This window comes from Babylonia areolata, chromosome 3, assembly GCF_041734735.1.
Source record: "Babylonia areolata isolate BAREFJ2019XMU chromosome 3, ASM4173473v1, whole genome shotgun sequence".
NCBI classification, from domain to species: domain Eukaryota; kingdom Metazoa; phylum Mollusca; class Gastropoda; order Neogastropoda; family Buccinidae; genus Babylonia; species Babylonia areolata.
The window spans coordinates 64096641-64116640 of NC_134878.1; the positions used below are offsets into that span (position 1 = coordinate 64096641).

At 49.1% G+C, this 20000-nt stretch overlaps 1 protein-coding gene across 2 annotated transcripts in view; it reads right to left on the reverse strand.

Annotated features, from left to right (window-relative positions):
• LOC143280680 (regulator of G-protein signaling 20-like) overlaps positions 1 to 20000 on the reverse strand; it is a 196918-nt gene that overhangs the window by 24575 nt on the left and 152343 nt on the right. The window contains exons 1-2 of one of the 2 annotated variants that reach the window (XM_076585417.1): positions 15998 to 16127; positions 5321 to 5401 (exon numbers count right to left, since the gene is read on the reverse strand). In XM_076585417.1, the coding sequence (XP_076441532.1) occupies positions 5321 to 5401; positions 15998 to 16014 (98 nt within the window). In that variant the 5' untranslated portion in view covers positions 16015 to 16127. Of the gene's footprint in view, positions 1 to 5320; positions 5402 to 15997; positions 16128 to 20000 lie in introns of those variants that run through there. The other variant, XM_076585416.1, reaches the window with a different exon arrangement.

Sequence of the window (20000 nt, forward strand, 5' to 3'; positions counted from 1 at the left end):
TCCTTCCCTCCCCGTCTCTGTCCCTGCCAGCCAGTCTCCCCGTCTCTGTCCCTGCCAGCCTGTCTCCTTCCCTCCCCGTCTCTGTCCCTGCCAGCCAGTCTCCCCGTCTCTGTCCCTGCCAGCCTGTCTCCCCGTCTCTGTCCCTGCCAGCCAGTCTCCCCGTCTCTGTCCCTGCCAGCCAGTCTCCCCGTCTCTGTCCCTGCCAGCCTGTCTCCCCGTCTCTGTCCCTGCCAGCCAGTCTCCTCCCTCCCCGTCTCTGTCCCTGCCAGCCTGTCTCCTTCTCTCCCCGTCTCTGTCCCTGCCAGCCTGTCTCCTCCCTCCCCGTCTCTGTCCCTGCCAGCCTGTCTCCTTCTCTCCCCGTCTCTGTCCCTGCCAGCCAGTCTCCCCGTCTCTGTCCCTGCCAGCCTGTCTCCCCGTCTCTGTCCCTGCCAGCCAGTCTCCTCCCTCCCCGTTTTGTCCTCTCAGCATCTACCCACTCTCTCACGATCTCTGTCTCTCTGTCTGTCTCTCTCTTTAATTCTGTCTGTTCCTCCCCACCCCCACCCCGATCCTATCGCCTCTTTCAACTGGATTTCTCACCCTTCCCACCTACTCCCGCACCCCTTGAGCTCAGTCTGTCTTTCTCTCTCCCCTACTCTCTCTCCCTCTCTAATCCTACCCCCCCCCCCCACCCACCCACACACACACACACACCCAAAACCCATCACCCTTTCTAACTGCATTTCCCCCACCCCCTGAAGCTCTTTCTGTCTGACCCCACGGACTTACCTTAAAATCTTTTCACAAGTCAGTGGTCCCCCCCCCCCAGCCCCCGGTCCCCTCCGCTCTCCCTTGGCAACCCCCCACCTACCCCCACCCCCTCTCTCTCTTTCTCCCTTTCTGCTTCAAGCTCTCTCTCTCTTGATCTCTTTTGATCTCTCTTCTCTTATTCTTCTTCTCTTGTTGCCCTCATCACTAAATCCATTCAATCCCCCCCCCCCCCCTCCCCCCCCCCGTTCCCCCTTCCTCATTCCCAGCTCTCCACACGGCCTTCGGAATGATTCTAACATGAGAGGGACTATAAATAAAATAAAATAAAATGAATTAAAAAAGAAGGGAACGAACTCTACACCAATCGCCCCCCCCCCCCCCTTCCCCCAATCCCATCCCTTCCACCCACTTGAGAGAAAAAAAAAAAGGGGGAGGGGGGAGGGGGGTGGCATTACGGGTCCTCCAACCAGATCCTATTAAGGGTCGCTCTGGTTGGCCAAATAAAAAGGGGCAGCGGGGAGGGATTGACCAATCGCATTTGCCGACACAAGCGTTGCCGCCGGACAACCAAGGCAAGCTGGCCGACAATGCAGCATGTAAGGAGATTGGCCGAGCCTCCCTGGCTCCGGGCGTCAAGACGTCTCGCTCACGTTCTGCGTCCACAGGACCCCTAAAAAGAGATGGACTGCTCAATGGCCAGGAAAGCTGAAGCCAACTGGACGCCATACTGACACTCGTATCCGGCTGTCAGTCCGTTGAGAAGTTGTGTGCTAACTGGTGGTAGTTTCTTATCTCTAACCGTGTATCTTCGATGAAATCGTGTTATGCTTGCCCCCACGACATGCCAAATGTTGTGTCTTGATTGATATCTGCCACTGGTTTATTTACCAAAAGTTATAGGAAAACAGTGCAGTGACACGTAGCGCAAACCTGCTGTGGAGGCCCACACAGAACGGTCAGCCTAGCTAACGCCGCGAGCCAGTGAAAGTTAGCAGTGAAGCAGTCACTGCAGCCACCTGAGCGCTCAGCTACATGTATCAAGTTACCGCTACGCGCTGTTCTGACACGAGTAGCATAATGGTTGATTGAACACTCCCGCTGGCTGCAGTCAGCAAAGGGGCCAAAGAAGGCATGCGCTATCCACCTAATTTTAGAGCAGTGGTCCACAACCGGACACACGCTCACCGGATCACACGGTGGAGGGATCCAAAAGGGTATTTGGGCCAGTGAGCTTATTATGGACACGTCGCACGCGCGCGCACACCCATGCATGTAAACCGGGCATGTGCTCGTGCTCGTGCACGCACGCACACACACACACACACACACACACATATATATATATACGTCCGCACACATATGTACGCACTTCAGTACATGCGCAAACACATAATTTAATACCCCCACACACGAATGATCCCATACGCGCGCACAAGTACAGAACATTCACCCTCGACTTCTCTCTCACAGTCTCACACCCACACGCGTTTCACAAACGCGCGCGAGTGCGCACGCACGCACGCACGCGCGCGCGCACACACACACACACACACACACATCAAAAACATTCACACCGATCCTCACAACACATTCTTCACTCCCTTCAGACGCTCTCTCTCTCTCTCTCTCTCTCTCTCAAACACACACACACAAACGCACACACACACACACACACACACACACACAAATAATAATAATAATAATAATACGTGTAGTAATCCCCACTTCCACCCCCACCTCAATCGCTCCGTACATGCTCAAGGCATTCTGGCAGCACTTCATAGTGCTTGACAACGTCAGTGCAAGACAACAAACTGCAGTCGTCTCTGAACCAACAGAAAAAAACATGTGTTTCCACAGGGCGCCAAGTCAGAGTCAGAGGGCGCCAAGTCAGAGTCAGAGGGCGCCAAGTCACGGCGCCAAGTCAGAGTCAGAGGGCGCCAAGTCAGGGCGCCAAGAGAGTCAGAGGGCGCCAAGTCAGGGCGCCAAGTCAGAGTCAGAGGGCGTCAAGTCAGAGTCAGAGTCAGAGGGCGCCAAGTCAGAGTCAGAGGGCGTCAAGTCAGAGTCAGAGGGCGCCAAGTCAGAGTCAGAGGGCGCCAAGTCAGTCAGAGGGCGCCAAGTCAGAGTCAGAGGGCGCCAAGTCAGAGTGAAGCTTTCCGCAGGGCACCCTCTCTTGGGATAGAAGTCCGAACAAACTTCAACTTCCAGGAAGGTCCTGTTTGATCAGTCATTTATCCCATAGATGGGGGTGGGGTGGGGGGTGGCAGTATGGTGTTGGGGATTGGGGGAGGGGAGAGGGGGCAAAGAGAGAGAGAGAGGGAAAGAGACCAATCAGAAGCCAGAGGCGGAGAGAAAGAGACAGGCAGACAGACAGGTAGATAGAGCACGGACACTGAATGAATTTCAATGAATTAGCCCCGGCCCCCTCCCCCTCTACCAGGTTAACAAACGCAGAGCAAGTCCACTTCTGAAATGGCGTCGACACAAAGTGTGTGTTGCTGCACAGGGACGGTGAAGCCCCAACACTACTCACCCTGGGGTAGGTATGGGTAATTGCGAACAGCGTGTAATTGCGAACGGTTCGTTTTCCGCCCCACTTCAAAGCGTTCTTAACGGTTGAATTTCACAATTTAACGTCTGCTTCGACCTTTTTCTAATATCTTAATGAATATCCATTTCCAAGAACCAGTCAAGGAATACCTTAATGTATATCCATTTCCAAGAACCAGTCAAGGAATACCTTAATGTATATCCATTTCCAAGAACCAGTCAAGGAATACCTTAATGTATATCCATTTCCAAGAACCAGTCCAACATCAGCAATTTCTGGCTATTTCCGCGCTATTTCTTCTCTCCACGCACCACTACCGACCAAGGTAACAAACGTGCTCTCAAAATCCTAAAAATCAAGGGAAGCAAACTGTAGGAACTGAACTTTGACACCGTTTAAAAGAGTTGATTTGATCGGATATGTTGAATGCGCATTACCAGGGCTGGGAGAATCTGAGAAAGCAAAAAAAATATCGGCATTTATTTACCCTCAGCCACTCCTGCTATTTCAAACGTCAACAAAACGTCGAAAAGAATGAGCAGACAAACTTTTCCTGGTGCAACGGTTCGAGAAAGCCTTCAAAAAACAAAAGAACGACGTTTGACTATCGTACGACATATTATCTGTACAGTACACACGTTGACCTGGTCGCTTCGACTGGACCGTTCGCAATTACCCATACCTACCCTGCACCCAACTGGTGCCCGGGTTGGGGGTTGTTTTGGGGTCCCCCCACCACCACCCCCACCCACACACACACACACACGCACACACCTCCCCCTCCACCCCCCCTCGTTTTGTCCTTTCTCGCTGATTCCCATCCCCGAGCACAACACATCCCATACAGAGAGAGCAAGAGAGAAAGTGAGAGAGAGTGAGGGGGAGGGGAGAGAGAGAGAGGGAGGGGGAGGGGAGAGCAAGAGAGAGAGGGGGGAGAGAGAGGGAGATAGAGGGGGGGGGAAGAGGGAGAGAGAGGGGGGGAGGGGAGAGCAAGAGAGAGGGGAGAGAGAGAGAAAGTGAGAGAGAGAGAGGGGGGGGAGAGCAAGAGAGAGAGAGGGGGGAGAGGCAGAGACCGAGACAGTGACAGGCAGAGACAGACTGAAACAGAGACAAATACTGAGAGAGAGACTGAGACACTGACAGACACAGCAAGAGACAAAAGTGAGACAGTGAGCGAGAGAGAGAGAGAGAGAGACAGAGAGTGAGTGAGTGAGTGAGAGAGACAGACAGACTGAGAGAAAGTGAGAGAGAGACAGACAGACAGACAGAAAGAGAGAGACAGACAGACAGAGAGAAAGAGACAGACAGACAGACAGAGAGAGAGAGGCAGGCGAGGGGAAAAAAGAGAGGCGAAGACAAAGAACGAGAGCGAGAAGGGAGTGTGGTAGAGACAGAAATGGACTTGGGTGGGCGGGCGGGGGGTAGGGGTGTGGAGAAGAGCGGGACTGAGAGGAGGTGGGGGAGGGGGAGGGGGAGGGGAGGGGATAAACTGTAGGAAGAACACACAAGCGCTCACTCGCAGAGAGAGATAATGAGAGAAAGAGTGTGGGTGGGGAGGGATTGACAGGGAAAAACCACAGCGCGACAGAGATCATGAAAGAGACGGAATAAATAAATATATATATATATATGATGGGAGCGAGACTGAGGGGGGTGGGGACAAACTGAAGGAAGAACACACACACACACACACACACACACACACACACACACATATATATATATATATATATATATATATATATATATATATATATATACACGCGCGCGCGCACACACACAAACACACATCCATACACATACACGCTCGCACAGGCTCCGGTTTCCGAGGAAAATACCCAGTCAAGCCATCTCTCGGAACTCTCCAAACTGACAGCTGGACTGCAAATGAATCAAAATGACCGACAGCGCGGAGAGGGCGGAGGGGGTGGGGGGGCGGGCGGGGGTGGGGTGTGGGTGCGGGGGGGATAAAGGGGGGCGAGGGGTAGTGGGCGGAAAAAAACTATCGTCAAGACTCACGGTTCGTCCTTTTCTTGCAAGTTGCTCAGCTTGGCATCTTTGCTCCGTTCCTGTTGCGTGCTGCTGCTCTTCACTGTCAGACTGCAACACACGTCAGCAACGTCATCAACACACGTCAGCAACGTCAACAAAACGTCAGCAACACACGTCAGCAACGTCAGCAACACACGTCAGCAACGTCATCAGCACACGTCAGCAAAACGTCAGCAACAGACGTCAGCAACGTCATCAACACACGTCAGCAACGTCAGCAACACACGTCAGCAACGTCAGCAACACACGTCAGCAACGTCATCAGCACACGTCAGCAAAACGTCAGCAACGTCAGCAACACCCGTCAGTATCAACATCAACACACGTCAGCAACGTCATCAACACACGTCAGCATCAACAGGAACACACGTCAACAACAACATGTCAGTATCATCATCAACATAATTACGTCAGCATCAACACTCGTCAGAAACACAAACCAACGTCAACATACGTCAGCAACACACATCGGTAACACACGTCAACAACAAACAAATTATGTCAGCATCAGCATACGTCAGCATCAACATCAGCATAGTTGAGCAACACACACCAACATCAACAGACGTCAGGACCCACTCCAGACGAACACAGGGAGTCAACACGCACACAGTCAATCTACAGCATCCCCTGTCATCAGTAACGTAAAGAGAACACAAACACTCACACCATCAACGCACAACCTCTTCAAACAACCCGAATTCAAACTACCCCACAGCAGAAACAACAAGTACACCAGTACCAACACAAACCTACATCAGTAAGAACATACAAATTAAAATATATTTATTAAAAAGCACACAAACACGCGCGCACCTACACGGAGAGAAACATACTGAAGAGATAGAGATATAGGTATGGGAGACAAGACCAAACCTTTATTACGGAGGATACTAGGTAAGCAAGTAACATGCTTGTTTTACATGCAGCTCTCGCCCTAAAGAGGGAACGAAGCTAAACAAGCGAAAAATGAGCTTGGAAAAAAAAAGGGGGGAAAAAAATCAAAACACAATCAAAATTCATCCGTATTTCCCGATTATCCCACCATAGACATCCATTCCACCCATAGCAAACTAAGAGAAAATCGCATGAAAAACAACAACAATACCACATCATCAACACATGTCAACATCAACACACGAGAGAATGAGAAAGAGTTAGAAACGAAACGAAACGAATTTTTATTTCACGAGGGTAGTGGAGTAAGCACAGCTGCTTTTTTTTTTACACCCAGCCCTCAAGGGCAAACAAGAAAGAAGAACGGAAAAAAGACACACCAATGATAGAGAGAGAGAGAAGAGAGAGAGAGAGAGAGAGAAGAGAGAGAGAGAGGAGACAAGACAAGACAAGACAAGACAAATTCTTTACTTCGAAGATAATAGATAAGCACTGGTGTGCTTTTTTACATCCAGTCCCCGCCCTGAATAGGGTCTACACTACACCATACTAAATAACATTAATGCATGGTGTTAGTAGAAATACATAACACAGAGAGAGGCAGGCAGGCAGGCAGACAGGCAGACAGACAGGCAGGCAGGCAGGCAGGCAGACAGGCAGGCAGGCAGGCAGACAGACAGACAGGCAGGCAGACAGACAGACAGGCAGGCAGGCAGGCAGGCAGACAGACAGGCAGACAGGCAGACAGACAGACAGGCAGGCAGGCAGGCAGGCAGACACTTGATGACACAGAGCGAGACACGAGTGGACAAGACAGACAACAGTAGTTGTAAGACGGGATGAAAGGGGGACTTCCTGATCGATCCACGATGAAGCCAGCATGTGAAAACCGGAGATGGTGAGATCTGAAAGAGTTCACAAGCTTTGAGCGGCATCTCCGGTCCGTCTCTCTGTCTGTCTCTATCTAAGTATGCCTATTTTCTGCACGAAAGTGTGCATGCCTGTATGTTAGAAGGTTTCCACGTATGTGTCCGGGCACGCTTCAATGTATGGATGGATGGATGGATGTACATATGTGGTGTGTGGTGTGCGTCTTGTAGTGTGTGTGTGTGTGTGTGTGTGTGTGTGTGGAGACAGAGAGAGATATATATGATGTATGTGCAAATGTGTGTGTGTGTGTGTGTGTGTGTGTGTGTGTGTACGCGCGCGCGCGCGCGTATGTATGCAAATATGATGAAGGTGTGAGTGCTCAACATGTGTGCATGTGTGTGTGTGTGCTTAACAAAACAAGTATTCATCCATTTGCTGTCATTTTTTTTTTTTTTTTTAAGAACGCATCTTTTCTGCCCTCAGAACGCATCTTTTCTGTGTGTGTGTGTGTGTGTGTGTGTGTGTGTGTGTGTGTGTGTGTGTGTGTGTGTGTGTGTGTGTGTGTGTGTGTGTATGTGTGTGTGTGCCGTGGAAGCTGTGATACGTAGACTAGAAATGAGTGTGTGGAGGAGGGGGGTAGAGGAGGTGCAAGGTAATGTGTGTGGTGTGTGTGTGTGTTGGAGCCCATGTACGTTTATATGTACTGTGCTTTCATATCTGTGAAACTGCATGTTCGGTGCATATCTGTTATGCATGTGTGGGTGTATATGTGAATGTGTGTCTTCATGTTTTACTTTTTTTTTTTTCTTTTTTTTTTTTTTACATTATAGTTATTATTTATTATTTATTTATTTATTTGTGTAAGCTTATCTATCATTTATTCAACTTTTTTTTTCTTTTCTTTTTTTTCTTTTTTTCCCCCTCAAGGCCTGACTAAGCGCGTTGGGTTACGCTGCTGGTCAGGCATCTGCTTGGCAGATGTGGTGTAGCGTATATGGATTTGTCCGAACGCAGTGACGCCTCCTTGAGCTACTGAAACTGAAACTGAAACTGCCCTCACCTGAAGACACCACCTTCACATCAACCCTCCCCATGATTCACACACACACACACACACACACACACACACACACACACACACACACACACACACACACGCACGCACGCACACACGCACGCACGCAAACACACACACGCACGCAAATACACACACACACACACACACACACACGCACGCACGCACGCAAACACACACACGCACGCAAATACACACACACACACACGTCATGAGAATTCTAAGCCGCCAGAATGATAATACACATCTTGGCTACAGAACAGTTTTTGGGTTAAAAACAACAACCCTGACCACCCTGATAATACAATTACTCTCAACGCCATATATTGATGTATAGTCATAGTCCACACGTATTGATGCACCCTGATAATATAATTACTCTCAACGCCATATATAGAAATATAGTCATAGTCCACACGTATTGATGCACCCTGATAATATAATTACTCTCATCGCCATATATAGATGTATAGTGTCATAGTCCACATGTATTGATGCACCCTGATAATATAATTACTCTCAAGGCCATTAGATGTACACAGTCATAGTCCACATGTATTGATGCACCCTGATAATATAATTACTCTCAACGCCAGATATAGATGTATAGTCATAGTCCACATGTATTGATGCACCCTGATAATATAATTACTCTCAACGCCATATATAGATGTATAGTCATAGTCCACATGTATTGATGCACCCTGATAATATAATTACTCTCAACGCCATATATAGAAATATAGTCATAGTCCACATGTATTGATGCACCCTGATAATATAATTACTCTCAACGCCATATATAGATGTATAGTCATAGTCCACACGTATTGATGCACCCTGATAATATAATTATTCTCAACGCCAGATATAGATGTATAGTCATAGTCCACATGTATTGATGCACCCTGATAATATAATCACTCTCAAGGCCATTAGATGTATAGTCATAGTCCACACGTATTGATGCACCCTGATAATATAATTACTCTCAACGCCATATATAGATGTATAGTCATAGTCCACACGTATTGATGCACCCTGATAATATAATTATTCTCAACGCCATATATAGATGTATAGTCATAGTCTACATGTATTGATGCACCCTGATAATATAATTATTCTCAACGCCATATACAGATGTATAGTCATAGTCCACACGTATTGATGCACCCTGATAATATAATTATTCTCAACGCCATATATAGATGTATAGTCATAGTCCACATGTATTGATGCACCCTGATAATATAATTACTCTCATGGCCATTAGATGTACAGTCATAGTCCACACGTATTGAAGTCAACCCGCACCCCACTCCACATGGCCCCACCCCTCCCCCTCCCACCCCGCAACCACCATCACCATCATCACAGTCAACTGCTGATCATCAGACGACAGCACAGTGATGCGTGAGGCTTGCACAGAATACGACTGATGAAGGCGATCGGCCTTCTGTGTCCTCGTCATGTTGTGTACAATGTACATCAGTCGTTTATTTCTAAGATCGGTGTGTTTGTATACATGCAGACTCATCACTGTGGTTATACTTTAGAACTTTTTTTTTTTTTTGCATTCTAATGGCGTTTCTGATGACCCCCCCCCCCAACCCCCCGCCCCCTCCCATAAATTCTAAATTTAATGTTTGGGCCTCCAGCCTGTATATATAGATTCACGTTAATAAGCGTCTTGTAAACAACATGAAAGAACATCATAAACTGGCAGTGTCATATATTCTGAGAGACAGGGAAAGAGAGATGAAGAACGAGGGGGCGGGGGGTGGGGGTGGGGGGACCGGGCGGGAGGAAGCGAGAAAAAGAAAGAGAGGAAGAACGCGCATGCGCGACGGCAGGGGTGAGAGACAGACACACTGAGAGACAAACAGAAACAGAGAGACAGACAGACAGACAGACATCACACACAGAAACAGGGAGAGAGACAGACAGACATCACACACAGACACAGAGAGAGAGAGACAGACAGACATCACACACAGACACAGAGAGAGAGAGAGACAGACATCACACACAGACACAGAGAGAGAGAGACAGACAGACATCACACACAGACACAGAGAGAGAGAGAGACAGACAGACATCACACACAGACACAGAGAGAGAGAGAGACAGACATCAAACACAGACACAGAGAGAGAGAGACAGACAGACATCACACACAGACACAGAGAGAGAGAGACAGACAGACATCACACACAGACACAGAGAGACACAGAGATGACATCAGACACAAACAAAAACAAACATATCCAAAAATAGAACCAAACCAAACACACACACACGCACACACACACACACACACACACACACACACACACACACACAAAAGAGCGCGCGGTGAGGGAGGAAAGAGGCCAAGAAAGAGAGAAAGAAAGGGAAGGAAGCGTCCAGGCCCTGATCTACACTGACAGCAATCTGCATCACCACCACCCCGAAATACCCAGACCGACTATCGATCCAGGCTTTACACTGCACAATAACACAACACAACACCAGGCGCTCGCCTCAATCCTCCTCCACCCCACACATTACCCGCCTCTCTCTCTCTCTCTCTCTCTCTCTCACACACACACAAACGCGTGCCTCCAGCAACCCCCCCCCCCCCACCACCCTCATCCCAATCACCCCTCTCCCCACCTCACCCCACCCCCACAAATAATCAGATGTCGAGAAAGAGAAACACACAGATACAGACAGACAGGGACAGAGGCAGAAGACAGGAACAGACACACAGACACGGACATACAGACAAACATCTCTCCTCCTTGGTTGAACCCCTTGCTGGGGGTGAAACAATGCATCGTTTACGTCAGCACACCCACCACAAGGCAAGGAGCAAGCTTGGATCTCGGGAGGAGGGAAAACAACAACAACAACGCCCCCTCTTCCCCCCATCACCACCCCGCCAATCCTCATCACCCCCCCGCCCCCCCAACTTTCCCTCAGTGCCCCAAATCCCCCCCCCCCCACCCCCCACCCCCACCCCCCTGCCCCTGTGATGTGGATAAGTGGGGGAACGAAGAAGGCAGCGACCTTCGCTTGCAAACCTGACAACCTGACACACTTCCAATCAACTCTCTGCTTCTCATCTTCTATTTTCGACTTCGGCGAGGAGAGGAGGGGGAGGGTGGGGAAAGGGAAGAAAGGAAAAGAATGGAAAAAAAAAAAAGAAAGGAAAAAAAAAGTTTCTCTCTGAGAGAATAGAGCTGTAAATAGCCACAGTGGAACAAGGGTATTGTTCCCCACATCCTGACATTTACCTGCCAGCTAGCCAGCTGCAAACACCGTAAAAAGAACTTCAGAAGCCAGCAGCACAACACACACACACACACACACACACACACACGCCGCCACGTTTTTCTCCTTAAACGGGAAGAAAAGATTCGCTGAAGAACTCGACAAGACGCACCATCATCATAAACGATTTGGGAGGGAGTAAGTAATAGGCCTATCTACTGCACGCACTGAATTTGTCTTTACTTCTTCCTTCAGGGTTTTTTTTTTCTTCCCCCCTCTCATTTTCGATAAGCGGTTGCTGAACCCTACTGAGCACAGTCACAGGCCAAGACAAAGTAGGAGAGGATATTTCAATTGCAGACGGATCGGAAACAAATCATTGGTTGTGGCTGCATAAACTAAACTGTTTCTAATTGCACTGAACAATGCATTTGGGGAGAGGGGGGGGGGGAGCTACAATCACCTACCCGCCCACCCACCCCCACCCACACACCATCATCATTTCCAATCATTTGAACAATGTATTTTTTTAAGTTAAAAAAAGAAAAAGAAGCCACAATTGTGTCTAAAACCATAACGATTTAAACAATGTATTCGGAATTATATATTAAAAAAAGAAGAAGCTACAATTATACCGAAAACCATAACTAACTGAACAATGTATTGAGAAGTTTAAAAAAAAAGAAGGCTATAATCATATCTAAAACATAACTATTTGAAGAATGTGTTAGGAAGTTAAAAAAAAAAGAAAAAAAAAAAGAAAAAAAGCTACAATTATACATGTATAAAAAAAATATATATAAAAAAAAAAACCAAACCTAAGTATTTCTGATCATTTGAACAATGCATTTGGACGGGGAGTGTGTGTGTGTGGGGGGGGGGGGGGGGAGCTACAACAATGCGGACAGCGTTTTTCGGTAAAACACCATCTCTCTGGAACGACTGCTGAACGTATCGCCCGTGCAGCTTTTTCCCATTGCCTGTTCCCTCCGTGTGGACACACTGTTAACAGTGTGCGCATGGCAGAGAGTCAACAGTCTTGTAAGCTGGAGACGTGTGTGCGTGTGTGTGTGTGTGTGTGTGTGTGTGTGTGCGCGCGCGCACTCGCGCATCTATTTACCTATCAAAAATGAGCATTTCTACAAATTTCAGCTTAGAACTAGCTTCCATGAGCCGTACACGCTGCACACTGAATCTCATTACTCCCCCCCACCCACCCACCGTCGCCCCTCCTCCCTCCCTTCTCATCCCAGACACTAACATCTAGTCCACCACATGGTGGACGGAAAAGTCCAGTAGTAGGCAGGAGTGACGGGAGCGGGGGGGGGGGGGGGGGGGGGGCCGGGGTTGTGGGGGGGAGGTGTATGCAGGGAAAGCCAGGAGAAGCAGGTTGGGGGGGGGGGGGAGAGGGTTGTGGGGGGGAGGTGTATGAAGGGAAAGCGAGGAGAAGCAGGTTGGGAGGGGGGGAGAGGGTTGTGGGGGGGGGAGGTGTATGAAGGGAAAGCGAGGAGAAGCAGGTTGGGGGGGGGGAGAGGGTTGTGGGGGGGGGAGGTGTATGAAGGGAAAGCGAGGAGAAGCAGGTTGGGAGGGGGGAGAGGGTTGTGGGGGGAGGTGTATGAAGGGAAAGCGAGGAGAAGCAGGTTGGGAGGGGGGAGTGTATGAAGGGAAAGCGAGGAGAAGCAGGTTGTGGGGGGGAGGTGTATGAAGGGAAAGCGAGGAGAAGCAGGTTGGGAGGGGGGGGAGAGGGTTGGGAGGGGGGGAGGCGGGGGTTATACCGGCTCCTTGGGGAGATGGGGGTGGGGGTTCACACCACACGGTATCACTTCCAAAGAACGGGCGCTGCTGACCACAGTGACGGGCCACGTCAGTGGTGACTGGCACCTCAAGCCCGCCATGGCGCCTCGTTATGCAACAGCTGACAGCGGTGGTAGTGCTGGTGTCCTTGGGGGGGAAGGGACTGCTGTTCACTCTGCTTTTACCTCCTCCACACTTCTACACTGTTACAAAAAAAGAAAAGAAAAAGAAAAAGAAAAAAAGAGTTCCTGATTTCTGTGTCAGGGAAGGCGGAGGGAGAGGACTGGTATGTGTGTGTGTGTGTGTGTGTGTGTGTGTGTGTGTGTGTGTGTGTGTGTGTAAGTGTGTGTGTATGTGTGTAAGTGTGTGTGTGTAAGTGTGTGTGTGTGTGTAAGTGTGTGTGTATAAGTGTGTGTGTGTGTAAGTGTGTGTGCGTGCGCGCGCGCGCGCGCGCGCGCGCGTGTGTGTGTGTGTGTGTGTGTGTGTGTGTGTGTGTGTGTGCCTTCCTATGCCGACCAAACCCTAGACACGGTGAACAGAATGTCACTACCCAGATGGCCGATAAAAGGCGACACAGGACCTCAACATTTCCCACAGTGGTCGGTCCAACAGCAGACGCGGAAGCTAGCACGGTGAGAGAACGGCGCGTGGTGAGACATTCAGTGCTGACAGCAGTGCAGACGACGAATGCTGGTGCCACTCTCTGCCAAACTGACCCAACTGCAGGTCTTCCATCTCACCCCCTCACGCACGTTCAGACCCAAGCCTCCACCGCCCCATCCCCACCGCCCACACCCCAAGGTACCCCTCCCCCATCTCCTACCCCTTCCCCACCACCACCACACCCCGTGTCAGAAAACATCAGTTTCTTACAAAATCTGACTGATGACAGCATTCAGACTGGGTTCATGACTTGAAATTATGTAAGCACGTGAAACGGGAAGAAAGAAGGTGAGAAAGAACAAAGGGAAGAAAGAAGGTGAGAAGGAACAAAGGGAAGAAAGAAGGTGAGAAAGAACAAAGGGAACAAAGACACCACACAATGAAATGGGGGAATTAGAAGGGTTCAAAAGAAGAAGAAGAAGAAAAGAAAGAAAGAAAGAAAAAAGACAGACATTTTCTCTTGGGGGCGATGACAAAGACTGAGACCAAAAAACAACGAATATAAAGTTTACTGTAGCTCTGAATGAACGAAGCACAGACGCACCTGATGCACCATCGTTGACTTTATTTATTTGTATTTTGCATTTGTATTTCTTTTTTCTCCGTGTGAAATTCGGGCTGCTCTCCCCAGGGAGACCGCGTCGCTACACTACAGCGCCACCCCCTTTTTTTCTTTTCTTTTTTTTTCTCCTGCGTGCAGTTTTATTTGTTTTTCCTATCGAAGTGGATTTTTCTACAGAACTTTGCCAGGAACAACCCTTTTGTTACCGTGTTTTTTTTGTTTTTTGTTGTTGTTGTTTTTTTGTATGTGTGCTAAGTGCATGCTGCACACGAGACCTCGGTTTATCGTCTCATCCGAATGACTAGCGTCCAGACCAACACTCAAGGTCTAGTGGAGGGGGAGAAAATATCAGTGGCTGAGCCGTGATTCGAACCAGTGCGATCAGATTCTCTTGCTTCATAGGCGGACGCGTTACCTCTAGGCCGTCACTCCACTGATTTAGATAGATTTATATATTCATTTATTTATTTAACTATTCATTTATTTATGTGTCTGTTTATCTATCTGTTAATGTATCTGCTTTTTCGTCTGCTTGTTTATTTATTAATTTCTCATCATTCATTTACTTATTCATCTTTATTCCGTCACCTGGTCAGCTGACCACAAAGGCCATGTCAGAGCTGGTTTGGAAATCTCTATTGATCACTCAGATATTCATGCAGGTTCTTAGTTGATATGATATGACTTCGTCTCCCTTCTATCTTCAGTCTAACCTCTTTCAGCTTGACGAGGCATCAGATCCCTTCTTTGGCGATGTGGATATATCTCACCAGCTGACACTGAGAAAGGGATGGATGCATTATTTGACCATTCTGGAAATTTTTTTCAGTTCCCTGTCGACACCACCGAAAATGAAACGGCGAGTAGAGGGCAAGGTCTATGCACACATCAAGAAATGTGTATCAATGATGATGATAATCAGAATGATGATGATGGTGATGATGATGATGATGATGGTGATGATGGTGATGATGATGATAATGACAACTCGGTGATTATAATGACGACGACGATGACAATTCCGCAGAAACGGTGACATCAACAACGATACTTTGTGATGCTTTTCACGAGATCCGGAGATCCGCATCCATTTTTTTTTTTTAACTGGCCGTGATCAATGGTCATTACGGGAGAAACCCACAGTGAGAACAACAGGAGAGATTGGGCGGGGGCATGGGGGGGGGGGGGGGAGAGAAAAAAAAACCGAAACGGAATCTGAAAAGGAAACCGATAGCAGTTCATTCTGTCACCTCCATACATCAACACACCGCACAACACACAAAAAGGAAGGAATATATGTGGTCGCCAGCAAACATATTGAACTGTCCGCGCTGCGACAAAACGATCAATCACATACGTACTGCAAAATTATAATCAATGGAACGCAAACGGCGACATAACGACAGGTCCTTTTGTGTGTGTGTGTGTGTGTGTGTGTGTGTCTCAGAAAGAGAGATGTCCGTCGCTAACCAATAATATCTCGGCCGCGATCGTAAAACCAAAGCACCGGTGTGTGTGACCTTACCTCCTCAGAAACTCCATGTACAACACGGGGGGGCACGGACCACGCAGAAGACAGCCGTTCCCTCCGAAACGAAAAGCAAAGAACTGAACAGCGCTGAGTGAGGGAGTCAACTGAAGAGACAGACGACGGGAATTTTTAATGGCAGCCAGGGAGCAGACGACAGTTTCAAGACAGCACTTCCGCTTTATCCACACGGCGCACGGCACAGGGGCAGGACTGTCGCCGGCCTCAATGAACGAACGGAGGAGCGCTTCGCACAGTCGCTCTGCCAGCCAGCCTCCCTGCATCTCATGCCGGTGCTACGGCCTCCAAATACTCCCCTTTCGCCCACCCCTACCCCCCAAAAAAAATTCCCCCCGGAGAAAAAAAAATATATCAAGGATGTCGGGAAATGAATAATGCTGGAACAAAATTCAAACACCTTTAGTTGGTTGACCACTGTCGCCGGTGACTGCAGGAGATTTAATGCTTGGTGACTTCTATCGCCGTTCACGTGTTAAAGGTTTGAAAGAGCCTCTTGCGGCTGGTTTTAGACAACCCCCTTTTCCTTTCTTTAACTTGTGTTTCTTATGTATATGCATATCATATTCCTGCTCTCTCTCTCTCTCCCTCTCTCTCTTTCTCTCCCCCCCCTCTCTCTCCCCCGTCTCTCTCTCTCTCTCTCTCTCTCTCTCTCTCTCAGCGTGACACAACAGAGTCCTAGAAAAGTTGAAAACTGAAAATATGCCAGCAAAAATATGTACAATCTGTTTCCTCTCTATTTCAAACCAGATAAGGAAAGTGAGCAGAGGAAAGAAAGGAACAAAGAAAAAGAGAGGAGGAGGAGATGGGAGGGAAGTAGACACAGAGAGAGAGAGACATAGGCAGAGAGTGAGACAGAGAGAGAGAGAGACATAGGCAGAGAGAGAGACACAGAGAGAGACATAGGCAGAGAGTGAGACACAGAGAGAGAGAGAGACATAGGCAGAGAGAGAGAGACACAGAGAGAGAGAGACATAGGCAGAGAGAGAGACACAGAGAGAGAGAGACATAGGCAGAGAGAGAGACACAGAGGAGAGAGAGACATAGGCAGAGAGAGAGAGAGAGACATAGGCAGAGAGTGAGACACAGAGAGAGAGAGACATAGGCAGAGAGTGAGACAGAGACATAGGCAGAGAGTGAGAGAGAGACATAGGCAGAGAGTAAGACAGAGAGAGAGAGAGACATAGGCACAGAGTAAGACAGAGAGAGAGAGAGACATAGGCAGAGAGTGAGAGAGAGACATAGGCAGAGAGTGAGAGAGAGACATAGGCAGAGAGTGAGACACCCACAGAGAGAGACATAGGCAGAAAGTGAGAGAGAGACATAGGCACAGAGTAAGACAGAGAGAGAGAGAGACAGGCAGAGAGTGAGAGAGAGACATAGGCAGAGAGTGAGAGAGAGACATAGGCAGAGAGTGAGACACCCACAGAGAGAGACATAGGCAGAAAGTGAGAGAGAGACATAGGCACAGAGTAAGACAGAGAGAGAGAGAGACATAGGCACAGAGTAAGACAGAGAGAGAGAGAGACATAGGCACAGAGTAAGACACAGAGAGAGAGAGACATAGGCAGAGAGTGAGACACAGAGAGAGACATAGGCAGAGAGTGAGACACAGAGAGAGAGACATAGGCAGAGAGAGAGACACAGAGAGAGAGACAGACATAGGCAGAGAGTGAGACACAGAGAGAGACAGACATAGGCAGAGAGTGAGACACAGAGAGAGAGAGACAGGCAGAGAGAGAGACACAGGCAGAGAGTGAGACACAGAGAGAGAGACATAGGCAGAGAGTGAGACACAGAGAGAGAGACATAGGCAGAGAGTGAGACACAGAGAGAGACATAGGCAGAGAGTGAGACACAGAGAGAGAGACATAGGCAGAGAGTGAGACACAGAGAGAGACATTGGCAGAGAGTGAGACACAGAGAGAGAGACATAGGCAGAGAGTGAGACACAGAGAGAGACATAGGCAGAGAGAGAGACACAGAGAGAGACATAGGCAGAGAGTGAGACACAGAGAGAGAGACATAGGCAGAGAGTGAGACACAGAGAGAGACATAGGCAGAGAGAGAGACACAGAGAGAGACATAGGCAGAGAGTGAGACACAGAGAGAGACATAGGCAGAGAGAGAGACACAGAGAGAGACATAGGCAGAGAGTGAGACACAGAGAGAGAGACATAGGCAGAGAGTGAGACACAGAGAGAGAGACATAGGCAGAGAGTGAGACACAGAGAGAGACATAGGCAGAGAGTGAGACACAGAGAGAGACATAGGCAGAGAGAGAGACACAGAGAGAGACATAGGCAGAGAGTGAGACACAGAGAGAGAGACATAGGCAGAGAGTGAGACACAGAGAGAGAGACACAGGCAGAGAGTGAGACACAGAGAGAGAGACATAGGCAGAGAGTGAGACACAGAGAGAGAGACACAGGCAGAGAGTGAGACACAGAGAGAGAGACATAGGCAGAGAGTGAGACACAGAGAGAGACATAGGCAGAGAGTGAGACACAGAGAGAGACATAGGCAGAGAGTGAGACAGAGAGAGAGAGACATAGGCAGAGAGTGAGACACAGAGAGAGACATAGGCAGAGAGTGAGACAGAGAGAGAGAGACATAGGCAGAGAGTGAGACACAGAGACATAGGCAGAGAGTGAGACAGAGAGAGAGAGACAGACATAGGCACAGAGAGAGAGAGAGAGAGAGAGAGACAAAGGCACAGAGAGACAGAGACAGACAAAGGCACAGAGAGAGAGAGAGAAACAAAGGCAGAGAGAGAGACAGAGAAAGACATAGGCACAGAGAGAGAGAGAGAAAGGCAAAGAGAGAGACACAGAGAGAGAGAGAGATGAGGAAGGAAAGCGAAAAAAAAAAGACGTACAAAAACTTAATGAGAGAGAGGATGGGGCAGACACACAGAGACTGGGACAAAGAACAGAACGAACAGTGCATCACTTGTTTAAAAACCAACCATTATGTCCTCGGGGTACGTGGGGGTAAAAAAACAACACATGGGGTGGTTCCAAATCCGCGACACCGCCTTCGTCAACCCCGCTGGATGACAGGAATGGCAAAGCACGGTGCCGTCAGCATTGGAAAAAAAAGAAGAGTGTGTGTGTGGGGGGGGGGGGGGGGGGGAGACAGCGGAGGAGAACAGAGAGGGGGTGGGAGGTTAGGAAGGAAGGAAGGAAGGAAGGGGAAAAGGAAGGGTGGTGGTGGGAAGTGATGATGGTGGCAAGAAAAGTCTCGTTCCCTCGCTCCGTTGGGTTACTGGATGTGGTTAATTACAGGGGTGTGTGTGTGTGTGTGTGTGTGTGTGTGTGTGTGTGTGAAGGGAGGCAGGGAGTGAGGGAGAGAAGAAGCCTGATGACCATCGCTACCGACCCGATGAAGACAGAAGACAGAGAGGGGAGAGGGTAGAGGAGGAAGGGGAGAGGGGGGGAGGGAGGGAGGGGGGGAGGGAGGGAATCGATATTGAGGTGGTCCACATCAGACATACAAGGCTGCCTTGCTGTGCTGTTCTGTGCTGTGCTGTGCTGTGCTGTGCTGTGCTGGACGTTTTCCCTCCGAGCGGGCCTATCCACCAAATCCGCTTACCGGGCTGCGACGACGGATCCACCTCCCTCCATTCTCCGGAGGATCGGTGAGCGAGCACACGCACTCTTCACGCACGCGCGCGCGCACACACACACACGCACACAAACGCGCGCGCGCGTATACATGTACATACGCGCGTATGCATACACGTACACAACACACACACACACACACATACACGTACACATATTCACGCGCGCGCACACACACACACACACAAACGCGCGCGCGCGTATACATGCACATACGCGCACACACACACAAACACACGCATCTGCTAAAGTGACATACACACGCACACACCTGCTTCAAGGACACACACACACTTGTTTCAAGGACACACACGCACACACATATATCTGCTTCAAGCACACACACACACACACGC